Source organism: Prionailurus viverrinus, chromosome B2 (genome assembly GCF_022837055.1).
Source record: "Prionailurus viverrinus isolate Anna chromosome B2, UM_Priviv_1.0, whole genome shotgun sequence".
In the NCBI taxonomy this organism is placed as follows: Eukaryota; Metazoa; Chordata; class Mammalia; order Carnivora; family Felidae; genus Prionailurus; species Prionailurus viverrinus.
In genome coordinates this window covers 32,837,794-32,861,915 of record NC_062565.1, presented here as the reverse complement: position 1 = coordinate 32,861,915, position 24,122 = coordinate 32,837,794, and the positions used below count along the sequence as shown (strand labels likewise).

The 24,122-nt window shown below is 58.2% G+C and overlaps 1 protein-coding gene across 3 annotated transcripts in view; it reads left to right on the top strand.

Annotated features, from left to right (window-relative positions):
* The window catches only part of GRM4 (glutamate metabotropic receptor 4), a 70,137-nt gene that overhangs the window by 33,976 nt on the left and 12,039 nt on the right, over positions 1-24,122 (top strand). For 2 of the 3 annotated variants that reach the window (XM_047860891.1, XM_047860892.1), the window contains exons 4-8: positions 2,529-2,683; positions 4,891-5,031; positions 18,153-18,353; positions 18,584-18,720; positions 21,909-22,844. In XM_047860891.1, the coding sequence (XP_047716847.1) occupies positions 2,529-2,683; positions 4,891-5,031; positions 18,153-18,353; positions 18,584-18,720; positions 21,909-22,844 (1,570 nt within the window). Of the gene's footprint in view, positions 1-2,157; positions 2,195-2,528; positions 2,684-4,890; positions 5,032-18,152; positions 18,354-18,583; positions 18,721-21,908; positions 22,845-24,122 lie in introns of those variants that run through there. The other variant, XM_047860893.1, reaches the window with a different exon arrangement.

Below are 24,122 nucleotides of genomic sequence, written 5' to 3'. Positions count from 1 at the left end.
AATGATGCCTGCCTGAGGTTTGAGAACTGAATGCAAGAATGTGCATAAAGGGCTTAGAGCAGAGTCCTGCGTAGCAGGTGCCCAGTGTGTGGGGAGCCCCTGCCTCCTTTCCTGGACAAAGCTTGGAGCAGTGGGAAGAGGCCTGGGCTGCGGTTCTAGTCCTGCTTGGGTACACACTCACCCCTGAGCCTCAGTCCCCTCCCTGAGCATTTGCAGAGGAAATGGGTGGGCTTTGGGTGTGACGACCACACAGTATAAATGCTGGGCCAGCTCACCTGTCTGCACGTCTGCCTCTCATCCTGAGTCAGAATCTCGGGAGCACTTCAAAGATGACCCCTGAGCATCCACCCCTATTAACCCACTTCCCTTCTTCCTGCCCTTCCCCCTGCTACTACCTCTCAGACTGATATCAAGGCCAAGGGGTGGGGGGCCAGACCTCCGTGATTCTCCTGAGGGGGAGAGACACAAGCTCTGAGCTCGGGGAGCCCCAGTCTGGGGAGAGGAGACACAGCCCTGCCCTCAGGGAGCCTCAGCCTGAGGGGGAGACGCAGCTCAGAGTCTGGTGGGGGAGGCATGGCCCTGCATTTGTAGAGGAGGATGAGACGGTAGGTGTGATTCTCCCCAGACCTCCTCCCTCAGATGGCTGGCCTGAGGCGTCATAGCGTGCTGTGCCCTCAGGCCTCCCCTGCCCTCCAGCCCGGCCAAGGCCCCCTGTCCGCCCCTGCCCCCATGCGCCTCCTTCCCTGTGGCTAACCAGTGTCCATCTGGGTCCTGTTCCCTCCGACACTTTCCCCACTTGGTAAGGACCCCATCCTGGACTCCTGAGTTGCAGCAAAACAGACTTCCCCCAGGAGTCACTGCCAGGTCCCTGCAAGGAAGGAGGGGGATGTTCTGGAAGATCATTAAGGCCTCAAAAGCCAAAAGACCAGCTCTAAGGGGGAGGTATCTCAGGCAGTGAAAGGCTGGGAAGGGGGAGTCAGGCTGCTGAGCCCGGAAGTTGCTCCTGCCCCCCTCAAGGCTTTCAGGCCCCTTAAATTCTGCCCCAGGACATTCCTGTTACCCACAGGTCTGCCAGCTCCTGGGGCAGGAGGGCCCCTTCAGAGGTCCTTTGCCTCACTTAAATCACTGGTCCCTGCATCCCTGTCCCCGCCCCCACCCCAAAGCCTGGCCCCACCCAGGGGTGCACCCCGCTCTAGGCCCCCTGCTTAGCTCAGATGGACCCATGTGCTGGGAGGGAGAGATGAAGGCACTGGGCCATGTATCCCACAGAGGGGAGGGCTGACTCCAGAAAGACCGGTAGCAGGAAGTGTGGGGTGGGGGGTGCAGAGGCATTTCTGGAAATCCACATGTATTTTCAGAAGCAAACAGAAGTAAAAATAAACCCAGGTGACTTTGCAGGGATGGAGGCCTGGGAGCTCTGGTCATCTCTGGCTGGCCAAATGCAAGTGGGTATTAATAGGGCTGTGGGTGTGGCTTCTGAGCAGCCCCCCGCTAGATTAATGTGCCCTGGCGGGTGGGGGGCTGCAGCAAATTTGGGGGACCGGGAATATCGAGAGTTGGGAGATGCTGAAGGAGGGAAGGTATGGGCTCTGTGGCCTGGAAACATGTTTGTCCCTGGCAGCCCCAGGCTGTCCCACCCCAGCTGGCTGCCTCCTGCACAGGCCCAGCAGCCACTCTCAAGCCCTGGTGGCTGTGTCCCAGTTTCCAGCATCACAGACTCTTACTTGCTGTGCAATCCCGAGCAAGTTGCTTGCCTCCTCTGTGCTCCAGTCTCCCCGTCCCCCCCCCCCCCGCCCCCCATGGGAAGCACTGGGTTGGGGGAATTCTTCCCAGTCCTCCTTGGTTTTCTCATCCCTGAGCGTCTCCTGTGGGCCGCGCCCTGTGCTGGGCTCTAGGGTCCCTGATTTGATTACGACCAATGTCACAGTAAGACTGTGACACCCTCCATCCAGGAGGGTGTGGAAAGCAGCTCTTTGGAGGCCCTGGGCTTTTGGCACCGGAAGAGGTGGGGTGGAGAGGGCTCTGCTGGCCCAAGTGCAGAGGAGTAAGTGTGTAAAGTGATGTGTGTGTGTGTGTGTGTGTGTGTGTGTGTGTGTGTGTTCGCACGTGCACACATATACATGTGAAAAGGATCCAAGAGATGTGGTCGTGGGATTAGGGCCGGGTGACACGAACCCGAGAAGATCCAGGCTGGGTAGATATAGTTCCAGGGGCCTGAGTCAGATACGGGGCACGTACGGTGCAGGGGCAGATGTGGCCCTGGGGACAGGAGTGGGTCTGGGGGAGCATGCTGGGCCTGTGGGCAGGGGTGGGCCCAAGGGACAGGCAGGGGCTACAGGAACAGGTATGGGTTGAGAGGGGGGCGGCCATGGGCCTGTAGGCAGGTGTGGGGCAGGGGGAACGATGGGCCTGGGGGGACAGGTGTGTGTCTGGGCAGGGTCAGCCAAGGGCCCCCAAGCAGGTGTGGCCAGGGTGGGGCAGTTGCACGGGCAGACACGGCTGGGCTGGGCTGGCGTGTGTTCCCACAGGCATGTGCTGGAGGCAGCACGGAAGGCTAACCAGACAGGCCACTTCTTCTGGATGGGCTCGGACAGCTGGGGCTCCAAGAGCGCACCTGTGCTACACCTGGAGGAGGTGGCGGAGGGCGCTGTCACCATCCTCCCCAAGAGGATGTCTGTGCGAGGTAGGCCCGGCAACCCCGGGGCCTGCGTGCCCGCCGCTCTTGCCTGCCACCACTGTCGGGGTCATCCCCAGCTGTTCCTCCTTCCGTCCCCCTCCTCCATTCCTCGCCCAATCCTCATCTTCCCGCGTCCCGCCTCTTTCCTCCACCTTGGCCCACACCTTCTTTGTGCTGATGTTCTAGGCTGCGCGGCCTTTCTGGCTACACTCAGCCCCGCTGGGATTCAAATCCAGATTCAGCACCTTTCTTCTCCCTTCTCAGATATTTTTGGGCGTGGGGAACATATGGGGCACGTGTGGCACATACAGGAAGCTTATTTATCAAGGACTTTCCTTCATCCCCAAACGCTTCTCTCATCTGGGATGAAGAGGCAAGGCCCTCGCCCTGCCTGGGGCAAGTCCTCTGTCAGAAGGGGCTGGGAGCTCCCAGCAGGTGACGAGAAGAGGGTGCTGTGCTGGGGGTGGGAGGGGCAGGGTTCTCCCTGCAGGGCTGCCTGGGTCTGGCAAGCCCTGGGTGGTGTTGGGGTTGGGCCTGTCCTGCCCGGCATCCCTTCTTCTTGGGGCAGAACCCACAATCACCCTGGGCAGGGACGGGCTGCCCTGGCTAGAACCTCCCTGTGAGTGAGGCGTGAAGTTCCCATTAATGGCCCAATTTGGCAGGGATCTCACTGTCCTCACCACAGGGGAGGCAGGCTCCCAGAGCCTTCTCCCCTGCTCTTGCTTCGTTAAATAGAATCCAGCACTGATGGAGCTGGGAAGGCCTGCAGACATCTGTCTCTACCGAACTTTCCAAGACACCAAGGCCGGAGCATGGGAGGCACTTGCTCAAGGTCACACAGCAGTGTTCTCTCTTTGCCCTGAGGCAGAGGGAGTACAGGCCACAGAAGTTTCCACATTACCCTTCTCAGCCTCGAGCCATAGTAAATACAAAATAACAGTAACTCTGGCTATTGGTAGACATCTCATTTAGTCTTCTCAGCAACCCCACAGGACACTTTTATCCACATTTAGTAAATGAATGCATTAAGGCTCAGAGAGATTAAGTGACATATAGTGGCTATTAAGTCGCATAGCTGGGATTAGAACCCCAGAACTTGCTTGACAAAGTCCCTTTCCTCTCTGGGATATTAGAGAAGACTTTGAGCAGTGGTTCTCACCTGGGGGTGATTTGACCCCCAAATGCCCTTTGGCAATGTCTGGAGACATTTTTGGTTGTCACAACTGTGGGGGGGAGGAGGCGGTGATGCTACGGGCATCGAGTGGGTGGAGTCTAGGGATGCTGTTCACATCCTGCACTGCACAGGACAGTCCCCCACAACAGAGAATGATGGGGCCCCAAGTGTCCAGAGCACCAAGGCTGGGAGACCCTGTCCTAGCCCAGTCCCTCACCGATGTCAGCTTTTCTCCTGCAGCTGGCTCCTACAGCCACTGAGCCTCCACTTGAACCCGGCCCTAGACAGGAAGCTCACCACATGGTGTGGACCCTACTGAACTTCTGGAACTTTTGGCCCACCCCAAAGAGCCCAGTCAACTGGGCACATTACCTGGAACAGTCATCAATACAGAAGGGGCACTGGGAGGAGAGCCGAGGCATTCTTCACCCGCCAGCCTGCCCACCCCGGGGGGCGGGGGCTGGTTCTGGGCTTAGAGCTGTGTTGGTGAGTCCTCTTTGGAACATCTGAAGGAGGAAGCCGTGTCTGTCAATGATGGGGCAGTTCTGGACTTGAAGGCAGAAGATCTAGGCCCTGGTCTTGCTGTGTGACCTAGGTCATCCCCTCCCCTCTCTTGTCTGGTCTTTTCAGAACCAGAGAGCTTAGGTGCTCCCAGCTTTGGTCAGCCCCCACCAGACTCTCTGTTCTGATCGCAGGACGCCCAGGTGGCTCCTTCTCACAGAGGCCCGATATTAGCATTCTGGTGGTTAAAAGGCAAAGCACCTCACCGGGCACTTCTCTTCCATAAAGGCAGCAGTTGTAAGATTACACGTGCTCCCCCTGGGACTTAATACAGCTCTTTTCATCTTGAATGAAATGAAAAGCTCCACATTTTGTTTTTTTCCCCGGCCGGGCCCTGGATCAGAGGCTATGCTCTTCCCTTCTTCCCTCCCTCTGCTTGGGCCATCCCTAAATCTCTGGGTAGTGGAGGCGGCAAGGGCCGGGGGCAGGTGGGGAAGGGGGGCGCGAGGCCCTGACGTCTTGGTTGGTTCCCTGCCAGGCTTCGACCGCTACTTCTCCAGCCGCACGCTGGACAACAACCGGCGCAACATCTGGTTTGCCGAGTTCTGGGAGGACAACTTCCATTGCAAGCTCAGCCGCCACGCGCTCAAGAAGGGCAGCCACGTCAAGAAGTGCACCAGTGAGCACGCGCGGGGCGGGGCCAGGCTGGGCCTGGGGGGTGGGGGGGGTGGCCCTACCGCAGGAGTGGGGCGGGCCGTGGGGGGGGGGGTGGAGCCTGGGGGCGGGGTCTGAGGGGGCGGTTCAGGGCCATTCTGGATGGAGGCCTTGGGTGTGGGAGGGCTCAGAATCCGAGAAACTCAAGGTGCTCTCATGCATCCTTGATGCTGCTGGGGATGGTGGGGGGAATGGGCTCCTGGATCTCGGCAGAGTTTCCCTCCGGCCTGTGGCCACCTCGGGGTCCATCTGGATGTCCCTAGGACGAGCCCACAGAATTGACCCCAGCTGCCCTGTGTGGGAGTCCAGAAGCTCACCGGTGTGAGCATTGTGCAGAAACCTCTCGGTTCCCTCAGCCATTCAACGAACGCCAGTTTGATTCTCAGGGTGTGCCTGGCCCTGTTCTAAGCGCTGTGGATATAGCACCGAATGAAAGAGTCAAAAATCTCTTGGAATTTTTATCCTAGTAGGAAAACGTTTAATCGAGATAAATAAATCAACTATAGAATATGTCAGAAAGCAAATGTGCAGTAGAAACAAAACAAAACAAACCAAAAAAAGAGAGATGGGCTTCCTGTAAAGGTAGCTTTCGGGCATAGTCCTGAAAAGGATAGGGAATGAGCCCCAGGAGGATGGGACAATGGGTCCGTTTTACAGATTGGAAAAGAGGCTTAGAGAAGGTAAGTAAAGGCACCTGAGTTCTCATAGATGGTGGGTGGTTGAGCAGGATTTGAACTCAGGTCTGAGCTCCAGGCCCTAAGTCCCCTAGGGTAGCCATCATGGTGGGTTCACGTTTGTATACATTCAGGTGTGGGTCCTTGTGTGCTCTTGGTCTGGGCAGTCCTGCAGCAGGATCCTGCCTCAGTGACTTTGAGGGGGCTCCGGGTGTCTTCAACATGAGTGGTACCTATGTGAGGGTGGTGAAGTCCCTCTTGTACCCTTCTGGGCTATTCTGTGTAGCTTGGGAGGAGGGCCAGATGAGCACAGGGCCACCTGACTGGGTGCAGGGACATGCTGCATGGAATGCTAGGCAGTGGGGAGATCCCCAGGGCTGGGGGAGGAGGAAGCGGGATTAGGTTGGTGGGCAGGTGAGGTGGATGCTGCCCTCTGGTGGCCAGGGCCCTCTGGGAATCAGGAATATTGGCAACTTAGGACCATGGGTATCGATACCCCCGGGGCCCAGCAGGCAAGCTCATGTGTGGGTGTACGTGGCAGTGTGTGTGTGCACACACAGGTGTGTGTGATTGTGTATGTGCATGAGTTGGTATGTCTAAGGGAGAAGGCGTGTGTGTGTATTTGTCTTATGTGGGGGCTTATGTTCCTGGATGAGCTAATAACCATAAATACCACTGTGTGTTAAGTATCTGTTGTGTTCCAGATACTTTACAGACATTATCTCATTTCACTCTTAAAACAGCTCTAGGGACTTTTGTGGTCCCCGTATTATACAGGATACTATGGGGAGTCAGAGAGGCCAAGCAACTTGCCGAAGGCTGCACAGCAAATGCCTTCATCAGGCAGTAATCACGGAGGAGGTTTAAGAAGTACAAACATGCCTGAGCACAGGAGACTGAACCTTCTTGGGTAGGGTGACCAAGCTTCTTGTTCACTCCTTTTCTCCTGGCATAATTTTTGAACACATCCCTTTTATTCTTAAAAGCGCCTAAGTGGCGTTGGAAAATGGTGAGTTCACCCTGATCATAGGTCACCAGGCCTGACTCGAGGATGGGAATAGGTGATACTGGAGCTGGGGGCAAGATGGGTATCTGGGGCCTCCCATGTCTAGCCTGCCAAAGGCGAGGGGCTTTCTGGAGTCACCTCTTGGTCTGGGAGGGGCGGGAGGGAGAGGGCCTTGGTCAGCCCCCGTAGGCTCTACCCAGACGCCCAGGTCTCGGGTCAGGATTCGCAAACGTCTCCCGTCGCCGCGCTGGTGAACTGGGGAGAGGGGCACATCTCCGCAGCCCCGAGGGAGATGTTTGGGCTGTAGGAGCAGGTGGAGGAAGGAGGCCTAGAGCAGAATCCAGAAGAGTCTAGAGCTTCCCTGCGAGCCTGAGGCACGCTCTCTGACCTCTCTGGGCCTTTGCTTTCTTATCTGAGAAATGGGATTGATGGTGAACCGGGCCAGAGGGTATCTCCGGGTGGAAGTGACAAAGTATTAATGGAAGCACTTGATGACTTGGGAAATGGTGGCTCTCAGGCCCGGCTGTGCATCAGAATCACCTGGGAGCTTTTAACACTATACCAGCACCACCCCAGACCCATTACATCAGAACCTGAGGGGTGGGGCCTGGCCTACGGGTTTTGGGAAAGCTCCCCCAGGTGATTTTATGTGTACCTAGGGTTGGGAACCGGGGTGGGGACAGCCTTGTTCACGGTGAATTTCCGTGGGAGCTTTTAAAGCTACTGATGCCTGACTCCCACCCCCAGACATTCTGAGGGAATTGGTTCTGGGTGCAACCTGGGCATCGGGATTTTTTAAAAAAGTCCCCCAGGTGGTTCTACCGCGCAGTAAAATGTGGTAGCCCCTGGCTCAGAGGGAGAGGCGGTGATGGGAGGGAGGACGGCTTGCACCCCAGACCTGCAGACTGGGGGAAGGCATGAACAAAAGAGCTGAGGCTTGCATGAACACAGGTGGTGAGGAGAAGGACAGCACGATACAGCTGACCCTGAGCCCTCCTGCTGCAGCTGAAGCCCCAGGAGAGGCTGGCAAGAGTCCCGGCGTGGCCCCAGGTCAGGCACGGTGAGCCCGTCTATCTCGGGCTAATGTGAGGAGCAGGGCTACAGCCAGGAATGCTCGCTTGTGGGGCCTGAGACTCACCCTGGGTGAGGGGGAGGCGGCTCTGGCTTCCCATGGCCCCGCCCAGGTTTGAGCTGAGCCGCTCCCTTGGGAGAATGTCTTAGGCCAGGGGGACCCGGGTGACACCCACGGAGTGCTGCTCTGCCCCGGGACAGCTGGTGGTGGGGGCGGGGAGGGCAGGGGAAGGACTCATCCCCGGGTCTGGATCTGAACTCTGTGTCCTCCCTGCTGTGAGACCTTGGACAGGTCATTTCACCTCTCCGAGTCTCAGAGAAGGCAGGGGAGTCGCTGCCCATCTCCGTGGGCTGTGGTGAGGATGGGGGGCGGGGGGATACCGTGCACGAAGAGGCTGGCTGCAAAATGATGTGTATGATCAGTGTTGGTACAGTGGTTGTTGATGTGGAGGGTGAGTGGGAGAGGGGGATTTCCAAGTCTGTTGGTACCAATTCCGTCAGCTGTAGGATCCCGGATGCGAGAGGACAGTTGGTAGAGGCACAGGTGCAGAACCCATTTTACGGAAGAGGCTACTGAGGCCATTTGAGAACATCATAGCACTAGAAAATTGGCAGAACTGGATTTATACCCAGGCAGCCCGGCCCTAGGGCTGGTGCTGCTGTCTCTCCTGTGTCCTTCCTTCCCGCTTCTCCAGGCCCCCTCAGTCTTGCCGTTCCCCCCACCCCACCCACCCCCGCCCCCGCCAGCCCAGGCAGGCTCTCTGTTCTCTACGTACCCCCAGGCTGTCTCCAGAGTCTGGCTTCCCACTTACTTCTTCCAGGACGCCCGCCCCTCAGCACTGGTGGCCTCCTATTGGCCCACTCTGGTCCCCTTGATGCAAACAGATTCTGCAGTTGGCCTCTGCCTGTTTCAGTCCCACATGCCGCTCCTGGAGGGCGCCACTTCCCCAGCACCTCCAGCCTGCGTGCCGAATGGCTGGGGAGAGAACGGCTGTGACCGGACATAGTCTCATAAGAGCAGCAGATATTGGCATTTGGAGATCGGGCTGGTATGTCTCCAAATGGTAAGGGTGAGAGCAGACCTGGGTGTGAGGCCTGGTGCGGCCGCTTCCTAGCTGTGGGACCTTGGCGGAGCGTTTTACCTCTTGAGGCCTCGGTTTCCTCACCTGTAAAAAGGGAATCACGGTACCCATGGCCATCCCCGTCCCAGCAGAGCTGTCTCGCTCCCCTTTTCCCAGGGAAGGGATGGAAGTGATCTGTGGGAGCGCTTGCAAATTGCCCAGGGACCACCCTGCACCTGAGCCAGGTAGGGGTCCCTGAGTGGGGAGTCTTTGCAGCTGTCAAGGCCCAGGGGAGCCCTCCCCATCTCCCGGGCCCCTCCCTGGGAGCACGCAGAGAGGGTTCGGGAATTAAAGCCGTAAACAAGGCAGATGTAGCATCTATCTTTTTGACAGCCTGCCAGCCAGGTGATGGCTGAGCAGAGGAAGGCCCGGTTTATGAGGAAACAGGAGAAATTTACTGCCTGCTGTTCCCAGGGGCTGGGAACTCCGAGAGGGAGGGTGGCCTCATGGCAGCTGGGATGTGTGGGGAGACTCCTGTCACGCAGACCGCGCTAACAGCCACACCACCACCACCAATGGTAACAACAGCTAGTCGTTAGATAGCATTTGTTACTTGTCAAGCTCTGTCCTAGTGGTTTCCTTTTAATCTTCCCGGCAACCTCTTTTACAGATGAGGAAACTGAGGCACAGAGAGGCTAAAGACTTGCCCAAAGTCACAAGATCATGAGTAGCAGAGGCTGGGATTTGAACCTGGCCGGTCTAGCTCCACAAATATCCCGCTTCAGAGCAGCTGATGTCCTAGCCCCGGGGCCTTCCTGGGTATTCCAAGCCTGGCTTTGAAGGATCTTCCTATTCACACATTCCCAAAGGAACCTGAGAAAGCCTCCTTCCTGGGGGAAGGAGGGAAGACCAACATTTGGGATTACCCATTATCTCCAGTGGGTGCCAGCCCGTGCCACCCATTAGAGCAATTCGTCTTTACTCAAGCCATCAGCCACTTGGTGGCCGGAGGGCTCCCTGCCACCCCCCGGCCCCCAGTGCCGCTTCTCACTGGTTCCAGCGGCTTTCACGGAGGCTGATTGCATGCCACCCCCGTGCTGGGCTCTGTAAGGGGCACTGGCCTGCCCGGGGAGCTCCCACTGCAGCTGGGAGACAATGCAGCTTTTCAGACAAGGTGACGGTGGGTAGGATAGCTTTAGCAGTCAGTGCCACGGGTCTCCAGGGAGGGCCGAACCGTGAGCCTGGAGAGAGCAGACTCAGGAAGTCACTTGGAAGGAAATGGAAAGTTCTGGGGGATCAGGGAGGTTGCGCTTTTAAATCGTGAGGTCAGACGTTCTTGCAGAGAAGGTGATGCTTGAGCCAAGACCCAAAGGTAGTGAGAGAGCCAGCCGTGTGGAGACCCGGGAACGAGCTTGCCAGGCGGAGGGCACAGTGCGTGCAAAGGTCTGGAGGCAGGCTCACACCTGGCAGGCCCAGGGAGCAGTGAGGAGGGCCCAATAGTTGAAGCAGAGAGTATTAACAGGAAGGTGAGGTTAGAGAGGTGGGGCTGGCTGGCCCATCCCAGTGGGCCTTGTAGGCAGTTTGTCGGGATTTAGTCTTTTATGCAGAATGAGACAAAGCCATTGCGGGGTTTGAAAAGAGGATTGATGTGATCCGATTCCTGTTCTCACAAGCTCACTCTGCGGCCTGGAGAGGAGGTGGGGTGAGGGTAGAGGGGGAGACCAGTTCAGAGGCCGGTGCTGTAGCCTGGGCAGGAGGTAGTGGGGCCTGGAGCAGGTGGTGGCCCTGGAGGTGGGAAGGGGTCAGATTTCTTTGTCCGTTTGGCAGAGTGGCCATGGAGTTCGCTGAAGGATTCGAGGTGAGAGAAAGAGGACAGTAAATCAAGGGTGGCTGCATGGTTCTTGGGCGTGCACGAGATGGGTGGAGGAAGGTTGGGCTGGGGCGGGGAGGGGGGGAGTCAGGAGCTCAGTTTAGGCCTGAGATGTCTGTTGGATGTGGGTGTAGAAGCCTGGCTGGCCTTGGGATTTGGGGAGTTGTCAGCGCATGGATGGGGCTGGCTGGGGACACCAAGGGAGGGAGTGTCGTTGGGGTCCCTGCACCGAGCCCTGGACACTGAGATGTCAAGGGGTGGGGAGAGGAGCCAGCACAGGAGTGGAGACCAGAGCTCGGTCCCCATCATGCACGGTCACGCTGCAGGTGAGATGGGACGGAGAACGGGTGAGGGGATTTGGCAGCGTGGGGAGACTCCTTGGAGAGATGGGTGCCAGACCAGGATTGGAGTTGATCAGGAAGACAAGGGAGAGAAATTGACGATGGTGGGTAGGAACAATGCTTTCGAGAAGTTCCATTGTACACAGAGAAAGAGGGATGCTAGCTGGGGGCGGGGTGTGTGGGTCAAGAGAGGGGTTTTGTTTGTTTAAATGGGGGGAACGACAGCATATTTCCACGCCGATGGGAAAGATCCACTGGAGGGAAAGCCAGGTTCTGCCGGAAGAGGAAGGAACATGACCGGGTGATGGGGGAAAGGAGGCGACCGTGTGGGGTGACTGTGTTTCCCGTCCCTGGAGCTGCCTCCCCTTTGCCCCCAGGTCCCATCCTACCCTGTCCAGGAGAGTTAAACCCAGGCTCTCCTCCTGGGCAGAGGTGCACAGGCCTTAGGATCGGCAAGGGGCAGAGAACGGCCTTGCTTGCTCTTCTCCAGGTATTACTCTTGTCTAGTGGTCCTGGGTGCCGGGTGCCTTTCACAGACCAGGGGACCAGAACTCAGAGATGCTAAGCAACTCGCCAGGTCTGCAAGAGGCCGAACGGGGGGTTCAGGCTGCTCCCAACTGGCCCCGACACACATATCCTGTTTCTCGAACTGGGGATCTGTGAACATCTGGAGACACGTGCTTGAAGTCAGACTCTCGGGGACCTAGGAGTTCCAGGATGAGACTTGAACTTTGCTTTTTCATGCAGCGACCTTCCGGAAGGTATCTTTACCAATTTCAGAGACAGAGCTTCTCCGCTGCTGTGGTCATCTGCAATTGGAAGTCTCTGTCACAGCTGGGACCACCAACTTCCAATGTCAATATTTTCATCCTGGGGTCATATTCTTGCGGGTCCGCAAGAATTGTTTACCTTCGAAAGGGGCCTGCAGCTGGAATGTACCACCACAGAGCCAGACAGAACAGCTGGGAGACAGGAGTCCGCCTCGACTGGCCAGGTCACCTTACCTCGTGCCACTGAGGTGGTGATCCCCATCTGCCCCAACCGGTAATCCCGGAGACACCTGAGGTGGTTCCCTGGGACAGAGAGGAGAGAGTGGATGCTGGGTTTGGGGAAACAGGCTGAGGGACAGAGGGGACCAGGCCGAGTTAGAGATACCTCAGACTGGAAAGCAGGTGTCTTGATGGAGGGCAGGGCTCAGCAGGAACCAGGGTATGAGGCTGAAGAATAGGAATGGGACCCTGGACAAGGGACAGCCTGTCATGTGATTTTGGGGCACGACAGGCAGGACTGGAGAGCGTGGAGCCCAGCCTCAGGAGCAGGACTCAGGGGACTCTCAGAGAAACCTGTGTGTTTCAGGGAAGTGACAGGGAGAATGCCTCAACCACAGGAGGTCAGGAAAGAGGGGGATGGCCAGAAAGCACAGCGTGGCAGCTTTGTCCCCCCATCTGCGTATCAGCGGGCGGGCTGACCTGGGCCCCTGTCTGCCTTGGGTGGGCACCCCACTGGAGGGAAGGAGAGCCAGCCTGTGCCAGGCTGTAGGCAGGACGGAAGGGGTGCCTGGGCTTGGGGAGAGGCCCCTGGCTGTGGGATGCTGCCCGGGGGAGGAGGGCCCGGGAGGATAGGAAACAGGTTTACAAAGCCCTTCTGTATATAAGGTATGATGCTGTGTGTTATGTCTGTGCCTCCTTCATCCTCCCGCTGGCCCCTCAAGGTCAGTATGAGTACCTCGAATTTATATTTGAGGAATGGAGATCTTACTTGACCTAGGTCATAGAGCTGGTCCGGGGTGGAGCCAGGAGACAGGCCCAGCTGGGCGGATCCTGGGACCCTCTTACACTTCTCCCTGGAAGTCTGCCCAAGGGATGAACACTGGTGTGTACGTTTGCATATTTGTATGTAAATTCAGGCTTCTACGTTTAGATGTGTGTGTTGTGCCCACGCACCTTGCTGGAGTACACGTGGCTGTGACTGTGGACATGCCAGCCGCTCCCCCCACAGTCCCCTCCGTGCTCCCCCACCCTGTCTCTGCCAGTGGAGTTAATTAATGCCCCTGGGAGCAGCCCTTGGCCCAAGATTGGCAGGAGCTAGAGTGTTTGTCTCCTCCGATGGGCAACACTGTGTCTGTGACGCAGTGTCCCGGCGGTCCCCAGAGGGGTTGAGCCCACCCGGTATCAGCTGCCTCCCTTCCCCATTTCTGGTTCCTACCCGCTGCTGGTGCTTCCGGGTGTCACCTCCCAAAGAAAACACTTGCGGGCTTCTTGGCCCAACAGTGGGTGAATCTGTTGGTGACTCTGTTTGGATGAGTGCCACGCGATATATATGTTACCTGTGCTTATATGTGTTTGAACACGGGTGTGTGTATAGACCTTGTGTATCAGTGCATGCAGGTGCACGCGTAGACGTGTACATGCGCGAGTATACACGTAATTGATTTTGTATTCCTTTACGTGAGGGAGCCGCTTCAAGAATGCGTGGCGCGCGAGCGAGGGAGGATCTCAGGAGGGTTGCAGTTAGGTGGGGTGAGTTGTGGGGAGGTGATGGGGGAGATGAGGAGGAACTCTGATTATTTCAACCTTGAAAACTCATTTCAATTACAATTTACAACCTGCAGACAAAGGCTGCAGTCACCGTAGTAACCATCGCTGCAGGGTTTTGACGGAGAAAATCCTCTCCCGATGCTTTCCCGGCTGGCTGTCACCCGTGGCAGAGCCAAACGCATCTCTGGCTCACTGTACCCGGGGACACAATTAGGACATCTTCAGACTGTTGCTGCTGTCATTGCCACCATGTGTCTGGGATTTGTCTCTTCCGATAGCTCTCAGAAATGTGTGTCATGCTTCCTTCTGGAACTGCCTGGGCCTGGGGGTCCTGCCCATCCGTGAGGGGATTTCCCGACTCCCCCTTCTCTCCACGGCCACCACCTCCTCTAGCCCTGGCGACAGGGATCCTTGACCCCTGGGCCCCAGAGGGAGGGAAGGAGGCAGACCAGGGACTGGATGGAGGGAGAAGAAGGGGAGGCACTGTTCAGGGTGGAAGAAACTCCCATGGAGCTAGAGAGATCCAGGTTCAAATCCCAGCTCTGCCGCTTACCAGCCAGGCCAGTCCCCAGGTGTGTATGCCCATGTGCTAGTTGCCAGGATTCCTGTAAGATTCTGGACACATCGCTTGACCACTTGCAAGCCTCAGTTACGTCCTCTGTGAGGGGGCCAGTTCCGCCTGCCTCCCTCGGGGAAGAGAAAATGCCAGGCATGTGAAGGCTCTCGGTGAGCACCAGCCATGCCGTAGGGTTATTTGCTGAGGAATCAGGAGGTGTGCGGGGAGCCGTGCAGGTTACGGGCACAGCGTCAAACATTCAGGACAGAGCACTTGTCCTTGTTTAACTTGTGTTTATGATTCCTGTCCACCCCCCACCCCCAGCACTGCGAGCCACTTAGGCTCTGTCATTGTTGCTTCCTGAGGAGCTCAGGAGAAGGGCCCTTGGGGTTCGAGAGGTGTCATAGAGGGTGCGCTCAAGGCCTGGTGTACCCTTGTGAATAAAGGTCCTTGCCGGACCTGTTTTCTCATCTGTAATTGGGGCTGGATTTGAGATAAAAGTCAAGGATGTGACGAAAGTGTGTGGAGAAGTCTCTGGAAGTGCATGGCTGGCCCTTTGACAACTCTGGGGTGGAGATTCTGGAGGGGCAGCACTGATGGGCTCCTGAGAGCCCACAGGATCCCAGACCCCTTCCCGCAGAAGCTTCCCCAGGCAGAGGCGGACTCTCCTGGGGAGGGTCTTCCCCAGTCTGGTGTCTGTGCAGGTGGCTCGTGATCCCAGCGAGAGCACTTGGTTCTGGACCCAAGAGGCCCAGGAATGGATACTTCATTCCTCCCCTTCCAGTGAGGAGGGACCCATGGAGGAGGAGAGAGGAGAGGCTGAGGGTAGCTCAGGTGGGGAGGTGCAGCCGGGGTCCCTCGGCCCAATGTGTCCTTGGCTTTGGGAGAGACCTGCCTGTTCTCTGCAGCGGCCACAGCCTCCCCTCCATCGTGGTTGACAATTCAGTCTCTCCCCCATAAGAAATGAGGGTGTGATGGGAGTGCGGGTTTGTTGAGTGGTGTTTTATGTTTTCCATTCCTCAGGCCGAGGGGAGCAGGACCTGGGGCTGGGTGGGGTCCAGGGCTGGGGCTTTCCATGCAACCCTGCCCCAGCCCCCTCCCTCTATTGCCCTTTCGGGACAGGATTGTCCCTTCTGCGTCTCTCCTGGTCTTCAGAACTTTGTGATCAGACTCTCAGACAAGAGGGCAGGCTGGTGAAGCTGGAGAATTTGTCTTTCGTGTGTATTCCCGTCTGTTTGTGCCTTGGCCTAGAAATAATGCCGTCTATTAGCAAAACTCTGCTGGCCCAGGAGCTCCGAGGCAGGGATGGACTTATACCTCTTTGTGTCCTCCGGTGTTTGGCAAACCTCTGTAGCACTTGGCAAAACACCAGGCCTCTCTTTAGGTCTTGTGAGTATTAACCTGCTAATTCTCATAGGGATCCTATCCTGACCCTCTGAGGTAAGTACCATCATCTCATTTTGCAGATGAGGGAACTGAAGTCTGAGAGCTAGGGTTCTAGCCCAGATGGTCTGGACTTCGAGTCCAGTCTCCTGCAAATGCAGGGCAGTGACAGTGGATAGTGAGGGCCTTAGCTGACCAGGAGAGAGCCAGGGAGGCAGCTTCGAGGCCCACCCTGCCCCCAGTCCTGAGGCCACACTGTAGGAGCTGTGGGCCTGTCAGGACTGAACAGTGTCCCCAGAGTCAACTGGGCATCTGCCCTCAAACTGTCCAGTCTGAGTACTGGTGACTCTTGATCTCTGACCCTGTGGTTGGGGTAACTGGAATCAGGTTCTGCCCTTGGTCACAGGGTCTTGGTGGCCGAGGCAGGGATATGAAATGTGCCACCAGCTCTGTGGGAGCCCTGGGCAGGTAGGGCACAGTGACCATCTACTGGCTAAAAATGCAGGAACCCAAGGGGTTAGCTGGGAACTCCTGAGGCCTCAGGTCGAATGCAGTCTGGAATGGAGGGAAGGGGGGAGAGGGGCTGTAGCTAGGGACACTCATCTTATCATCAAGAGGCCTGGCCCACTGGCCATGTGACCTGGGCCTTTCCTCTCAAGGCCTCAGTTTCCTCATCTGTAAAGTGACAGAATTGGAGCAGACGACCCCTTTGGTCCTGCCATTCCTAGCATTGGGATCCCATGATTTCTGTCATCCGCTCAGCAGGTGGGGAGTATCAGCCCTGAGCTAGGCTGAGGATGGGGTGGGGTCCCAGCCACCTGGTCCGGCCAATTGAGGGGACACAGAAGCACAGCCCAGTCATCCCCACATCCTGGTGTCCTCCGGGTGGGAGGGGATTAGATGGTGGAGAGCCCACGGGGACAGCAGTGGGTTTCTCTGTACCCTGTGTCTGTCTCTGAGGTGTCCAAGGCGGAGGGATGGGCATGGGGACCCCTGGAGTTCCCAGGGGAGCAGGGCCTGGCGCTGCCCCAGCCCTACCTGGCCCCCTGCACAATAGACATGGGAGGCCCAAGCTGTGGCCCGTGGGGCTAGGCTGGGGTGCGGCCACTTCTGCCCCTGGGGAATCACCTCTGCAAGTGATGCCCATGGGAGGCCCGCTAGCAGGGAGGCAGGGGTGTATGTGGCAGGGGATGGGGGGCGTGGCTTGCGAGGGTTAATGTCTCTGTCCTGGTCTCCAGGGAGGAAGTCGCAGGCCTTGATGCGGGCAGGGGCTGTGGCCTCAGGACCGGAAGCCAGCCTTCTCTAGCATTCTGCCCATCCTCTCCCTGCCTCCACTCTGCATCCTCCAGCCCCCTCCTCTCCCCTCCCTGCTTTCCTGTCCCCCTGATGCCGCTCTTACTATCCGTCAGGCCGAGAGTGGTGCGCAGGCTTGGAGCTGGAGTAACTGAGTTCAGGTTCAGCACTTTGTGGTTCTGGGACGTTGCTGGGCTTTCCTGTGGGGAACCATGGGGATAATTACTCACCTCATAGCCCCCTTGTGAGAATTCGGTGAGTTATTATGCATAAAGAGCTTAGAACAATGCCTAGCACAGAGCAGGTGCTCACTAGAAGTGATTAGGATCGTCTGATTGTTACCCTGGCCCAGGCTAGGAAGAGCCTCCTCCTCCAGAAAGCCTTCTTGGCCTGCTCTGGCCTAAGGTCCTCTGTTGCCCACCTCAGAACCCCCCCGCCCCCCCATTCTGACAATTTAGCACAATGATAATGTGGATTAGTCACCTACTCAGTGCCAAGTGTTTTCCGTGCCTCATCTCATATAAGCCTCTGTGGGACAGGATTATGATCCCCTTTGTACTGAAAGGACACTGAAGCCTCAGGCAGCCAAGGAGCTTGCACAGGGCCCAGGGCCTAGGGGGTGAGGATGGGAGACCGGAGCCCTACGGCCACGGTGCCCTGGGGTGGGATGATGGTGACTTCTGGTGTCTGGGGCCACTGGAAGCCATCGAGGGGGCACCAGGTGGCCTGGGTCCCCAACCCTGAGGGATCCATAGCCAGGCTCTCATGTTTTCTGGGCTTCAGTTTTCCCATCTGTATCCTGTGCCGGGGGCAGCGTCCCCTGGCTGGAGTGGCTGTCCATGGGTGAGCTGCCCTCACTGTCATAGCTCTTGTTCTGGCGATCCCCAGCCTGGGCGAGGGCCAGCCGCTGGCGTGATTAGTCTAGGCCAGGCTGAGGGACATCAGGCAGGCTCCGCAGCCACAGGGAGACCCCCTGGCTGACTGCCTTCTGAGGGCGATCAGGACGTGCGGGCCTGTCCTGGCTGTCCTGGGGCGTCAGGGCGCACGGTCTGGCAGTAGGGTGGCGAGAGCAGTGGACCCTCCCCTTCACTTTTTGGGATCGTCCCCCAGGTGCTTCCATAAGACCATCTCTTGGGTGATAGAGCAAGCGCTGGGCTAGGAGCCAGGAGGCCTAGGTGTGCAGGGAAGGGCTACGTCACCTCTGTTGGCCCCGGGGAGCCGCTCTGGTTCCCACCACACGGTCTGTGAGGATGGTGGGCCTCACGGACGCCCCACTCTGGCTGTCCCGTTGCAGACCGAGAGCGCATTGGGCAGGACTCGGCATATGAGCAGGAGGGGAAGGTGCAGTTTGTGATTGATGCTGTGTATGCCATGGGCCACGCGCTGCACGCCATGCACCGTGACCTGTGTCCGGGCCGCGTGGGGCTCTGCCCACGCATGGATCCCGTGGACGGCACCCAGCTGCTCAAGTACATCCGCAACGTCAACTTCTCAGGTGGGTGTCCTGGGCCATGCAGCCAGGGGAAGGGCTCCCAGGGTTCTGTGGGGGTAGGAGAGTGGGGGGGGGGGTGTCTCCTCAGATGTTTCCAGGGGGTGTAACCTCTCAAGATGTTCCACACAGGGGCCTCCCCGGAGGTGTCCCTGCCCTAGGCTCGTGATCCTCCCTGCTTCTTAGTAAAAGCTCAGCCAAGACACTGAGTGCGTAACACTCCCCGGCCCCTACAGGCATCGCCGGGAACCCCGTGACCTTCAATGAGAATGGAGATGCCCCCGGGCGCTACGACATTTACCAGTATCAGTTGCGCAATGGCTCAGCTGAGTACAAGGTCATCGGCTCCTGGACCGACCACCTACACCTCAGAGTAAGCGCCTGGCAAGGGCAGGGAGGGGCCCCAGGAGGGAAGAGCAGGGGGAGGCAGCCACTGTGGAGCCCCGACCAGTCCTGACCCCGGGGTTTGCTGCTGCCAAGTGGGGGCTTCCTTCTGTGCCCCTTTCCAGGCCTCAGAGGGCCCTGAGTGCCACCCCAGCCTGAAGTGGAGGAACAGGACAGCTGGACTTCTGGTGGCTGGATCCCTGTCCTTTCCCTTGGCCTCGGGCCGTCCTGCCTTCCACCTGCTGGCAGAGAAAGACCCCGGAGTGAAATGGCTCAAGGGCTGGGCTGGTGTGGGGAAGGGAAATGAGGAGGGGGAGGGCTGCGTTGGGACAAGGAGGACAGTGGCGTAAGGCAGAGGGCGAAGTCAGATGGGGTTTCTGGTGGTGGGTGGAAAGCTGTTTGAGAGCATTTCCTACGGCCATCATACTGCACTGGAAGGTCGTCATTTTTCTGGGTGTTATGGGCGACTGGGGGTGGGGGTCTTCTCCTGGGTCCTCCTAGATACATTTTCCCCGGCTCGTGATTGCCCCAGGGATTTGGTGGCTTTCCCCCTCTGGCCTTCAGTGTACCTGGCTGAGAATGGAGCCATGTTTTTGGAGAGAGAGGACTTGTGGTTCATCCCCCAAGGAAATGCCTGTAGACTTGGCCCCTCCCTTGCAGGGTGAGGGGTGAGACGTGCTCAGGGTGGGCACGGTGTGACAGCCAGATGGACCAGAGAGGCGCAGGAAGCCCATGTCTGGCCTCAGCTATCTTTGCACCAGACCCTGGGCAAGTTGCATCGTGCCCCTGCTGTCCCCTCTTGTAAGAATCTTCCAGCGATGAGCCCCTTGAGCTCCTCAAAGCACTTTCTGCCTGTGATTCCATTTAGCTCTGACAATCTTCTAAGCCAGAGGAAATATCTCTGGAAACCCAGCCTGAGGGATGTTCCAAAGGCCACACAGCAGGGCGGGGGGCAGAGCCCATTCCTACAGCAATGCTCCTTGGGTTGGTGAATGGAGACAGAACAGGGCAGGTGGGGGCACTTGGCAAAGTGGGACAGTACCCCAAATGGGGGCGTGTCTCATTTGGGTGCAGTGGGAGGAGCAGTGGGGGCCAGTGATTCAGTTCAGCAGCAGCAGCAGCAGCAGCAGCTAATCCTTGCTGAGCACCTGCTGTGTACAGCTCCTGTTGTAAACCCGCGACCCGGCTGTGCGGATGGCAGCCCGGTGAGGCGGGTACTATTTTTATCCTATTCCACAGATGTGGTAAGTGAAGGCAGGGCCGCGGTGTGGGGGGGGGTCCGTGGACTCGTCCCGGATGATACAGGGCCCCTCCACCAGCATGGAGTTGGGGCTGGGGTTGGGGGGGAAAGGCTAGGGGGAAGGGGACCTCAACCGTCTCCTCTTCCCCACTTTGTCCAGTGCTCAGTTTGGTCTGTGCTGTGGGGAAAGGAAAAGGAGGAAAAGACTTCACCCTGCCTGCCACTGTCTCCCCCCCCCCCCCCCCCCCCCCCCGGGTCTGCAAGTGAGGCGGCCTCTCGTGGCCAGTGCCCAGACCTCACTTCTTCTGTGACAGAGTCCGCAGAGATTCCCTGCCCCGCCCCCCTCCACCCTGTGTGCCAGCTCCGTGCTGGGGGCTGGCTGTGCCGCAGGGAACAGACGCAAAGCCCATGGCACTGACGTTCTGGGGAGATTTAAGAATTTCATTATGACTCCCAGATGGAAGCCACAATAAGTAACAAAGGGCAAAGTGGCCTCATATTTGCTATCATTGGATCAGGGTGGGGAAACAAAGGCTCCGAGAGGTTGAGGTGTTTGCTGCCGGGCTCGTGACTGGCCAGCAATACACCTGTGGTCCCAGGATTCACCCGCGTTCGTTGCTCTTTCTGCCGGAGCCAGAGTTTTTTGGCACAGCCACTGTTGCCCTGTGTCCCCCTGTGGTCTCACAGCTCCAGTGCACAGGGGTTGTCCCGCCTCATTGTTCCTGCGGGACGGTGGCACCGGGTTGTTGCTGTGCTCTTGGGCTTTTAGGATCATGTGGCCCTGTCATGCCCGGAGCCACAGGACAAGCTGCTCCTATCTGGCACCTATCTGGCCAGGAGTGCTGCTCTCCAAGTGTGAACTCTCCCTAAGGGCCACTTTATTTGGAATAGAGGCTTTGTTTTTTGTTTTTATTTTTTAGAGAAAAAGAGAGAGTGCAAATGGGCGAGAGGGGCAGAGGGAGAGAGAGAGAGACAGATAATCTTAAGCAGGCCCCACGCTCAGCACGGAGCCCGACGTGGGGCACGATCCCACAACCCTGGGATCTCCTTGATCCCACAACCCTGGGAGCCCCTCCATCATGACCTGAGCTGAAATCAAGAATTGGATGCTCAACTGTCTTAGCCACCCAGGCACCCCTGGAACGGATGCTTTGAATATGGCTCCCAAGTGTAGTCAGACTCCCTCTGCTCAGGGCCTAGAGTTCTTCTGGGCCTCTCCCCTACTTTCCAGACTTTTGTAACCCTGAATTCAGTAGGGTGTGCCAACACGCCTGTGGCTCCTTTGCTCACAGCAATTGTGTCTTCGGGGACATATGACAGTGACTTGCACGAATTTAGAGCAAGATGTAAAGAAACGCTAACCCCTGGGCACATATTACGTATCCTCTGTGAAAACTGTTCATTGCTCTCTGCTGAACTCAGCTTCCTGAGCCGCCCGGAGGAGGCCCCTTGGGCTAAGCCGTGAGGCAGCGCATCTCTCAGCATGCACATAAGTCACATGCAGGGTCTGGTTAAAACTCAGATCCTAAGACAGTAGGTCTGGGGTGGGCCAAAATGCCACATTTCCAGCGAGCTCCTGGGTGATGCTGATGCTGCTGGTCTGGGGACCAGCAAGGGCATAAGGGGCTGGGGTTCAGAACTCTTGAGCTCTCTCTGCTTCCCTGGGTGACTCTAGGTTGTCACTGCTGTTCTCTGGGCTCCGTGTCTCCATACGGTCTTTGAGAGTTTAGGATTCCCCATAGGTCAGCTATGTCTGAATCACGCGGCGGGGGCGGGGGCTTATTTAAACCGAGCTGTTGGGTCTGGCAGGTCCTGGTGGGGCTGGGCGGCTGCATTTTCCCCATTTAACTGGGTGATTGAGGCGTGGGGCCAGTGGGGTGGCCCGGGGCACCGGGCGGCATATCCTGAGGCCGGCTCCCCTGTGCTGTCGTTGGCAGATAGAGCGGATGCAGTGGCCGGGGAGTGGGCAGCAGCTGCCCCGCTCCATCTGCAGCCTGCCCTGCCAGCCGGGCGAGCGAAAGAAGACCGTGAAGGGCATGCCCTGCTGCTGGCACTGTGAGCCCTGCACGGGGTACCAGTACCAGGTGGATCGCTACACCTGTAAGACCTGTCCGTATGACATGCGGCCCACAGAGAACCGCACGGGCTGCCGACCCATCCCCATCATCAAGCTCGAGTGGGACTCGCCCTGGGCCGTGCTGCCCCTTTTCCTGGCCGTGGTGGGCATCGCTGCCACGCTCTTTGTGGTGGTCACCTTCGTGCGCTACAACGACACGCCCATCGTCAAGGCCTCGGGCCGCGAGCTGAGCTACGTGCTGCTGGCTGGCATCTTCCTGTGCTACGCCACCACCTTCCTCATGATTGCCGAGCCTGACCTGGGGACCTGCTCTCTGCGCCGAATCTTCCTGGGGCTGGGCATGAGCATCAGCTACGCGGCCCTGCTCACCAAGACCAACCGCATCTACCGCATCTTCGAGCAGGGCAAGCGGTCGGTCAGCGCCCCGCGCTTCATCAGCCCGGCCTCGCAGCTGGCCATCACCTTCAGCCTCATCTCGCTGCAGCTGCTTGGCATCTGCGTGTGGTTTGTGGTGGACCCCTCCCACTCGGTGGTGGACTTCCAGGACCAGCGGACGCTCGACCCCCGCTTCGCCAGGGGCGTGCTCAAGTGCGACATCTCGGACCTGTCGCTCATCTGCCTGCTGGGCTACAGCATGCTGCTCATGGTCACGTGCACCGTGTACGCCATCAAGACACGCGGTGTCCCGGAGACCTTCAACGAGGCCAAGCCCATTGGCTTCACCATGTACACCACCTGCATCGTCTGGCTCGCCTTCATCCCCATCTTCTTTGGCACCTCGCAGTCGGCAGACAAGGTGAGTGGCGGAGCCCCCCGGGGGTGGGGGGTGCGGGTGGGTGAGAGGCCGTGAGCCCGGAGGCAGCCTCCGGGGGCTCCCCGGCCTCTCACCCTGCTCTGGAGATGCCTTCTTCCACTCCCCGCTGCCTTCTCTGTCTCCAGTCTGTTCTCCAGCCTCCAGGTTGTCTCTCCTGTCTCCCACCCTTTCTCTTCTCCTGCTTCACCTTCCCTCCTATCTCCTCTCCCTCCTGTCTTCCGCAGCTCTTTCCCTCTTTCCTCTCTCCCTCCCATCACCTCCCTCTCTCCTCTCTGTCAGCCCTGGACGCTGACCCTCTGTCAGCCTCCATTCTCTTCGAGACTCTCCCTCACCTCTGTCCCTACCCAGCCCCATCTTCCCTGCCTTCCACTCCTCTCTTCCTCCTCCTCTGTCTGCCCCTCTCTCTGCCTTCACGGGATCCCAATGGATCCCTAGGTGAGGGAGGGAGGGATCAGGCACTCACTCCTTCTTTCCTGGTCCCCAAGCCTCTGATGCCCCGGGAGCCGGGGATGTCATCCCCTCCAACATCCAGAGCTGCAGAGAGGTTGTGTCCTGCTGGCTCTGTCATGCCATCCTGTGGGCCTGGCCTCACCCCAGGACCCTGTGTACTCTGCCCACAACCCGGCCCCAGCACTGCCTGGCTTCTGTGGGGTTTTATCTTAAAGGATTGGGAGTCCCGGAAGCCAGAGGCCAGAGACAGGGGGGATTGTGGGGACCGAGGACCCCAGCTCCTGGTCCGAGCTCCATGTCTGGGATCCTGGGCAAGCCAGCTGGCCTCTCCGCCTCAGTTTCTTCATCAGTAGATTGGGGCCATGATCCTTCTCTTGCGGTCCTTAAGGTGTTGTAAGTCACAGGGCATGATGGGTGCGAAGGCAGTTTACCCACTGTGGGGGGGGGGCGGGGAGGCTGGGGCTGAGGAACCCGGAGGAGGGTGATGGGGACAGGGTCAGAAAGATGACAGGGCAGATGGCGGAGGACCCGGAGGCTGTGGGAAAGATGCTGGCTTCTACCGTCAGCGAGAAGGGAGCCACAGTGGGGTTCTGAGCGGTGAGGAATGGAACATAGTTCAGATTTAGAAGGATCCCTCCTGCTGCTGGGCGGAGCCCTGAGGAAGTGAGCCAGGAACGGGGCCAACGTGGGGGTAACTGCAGTGATCTCAACAAGGGGCTGCTGGCAGCAGGGGTGATGGGAAGCGGGGGCTCCCGCAGGTGGGGCTGGCTGGATTTTGGATGGACTGCATGTGGGGCAAGAAGTGCAGAG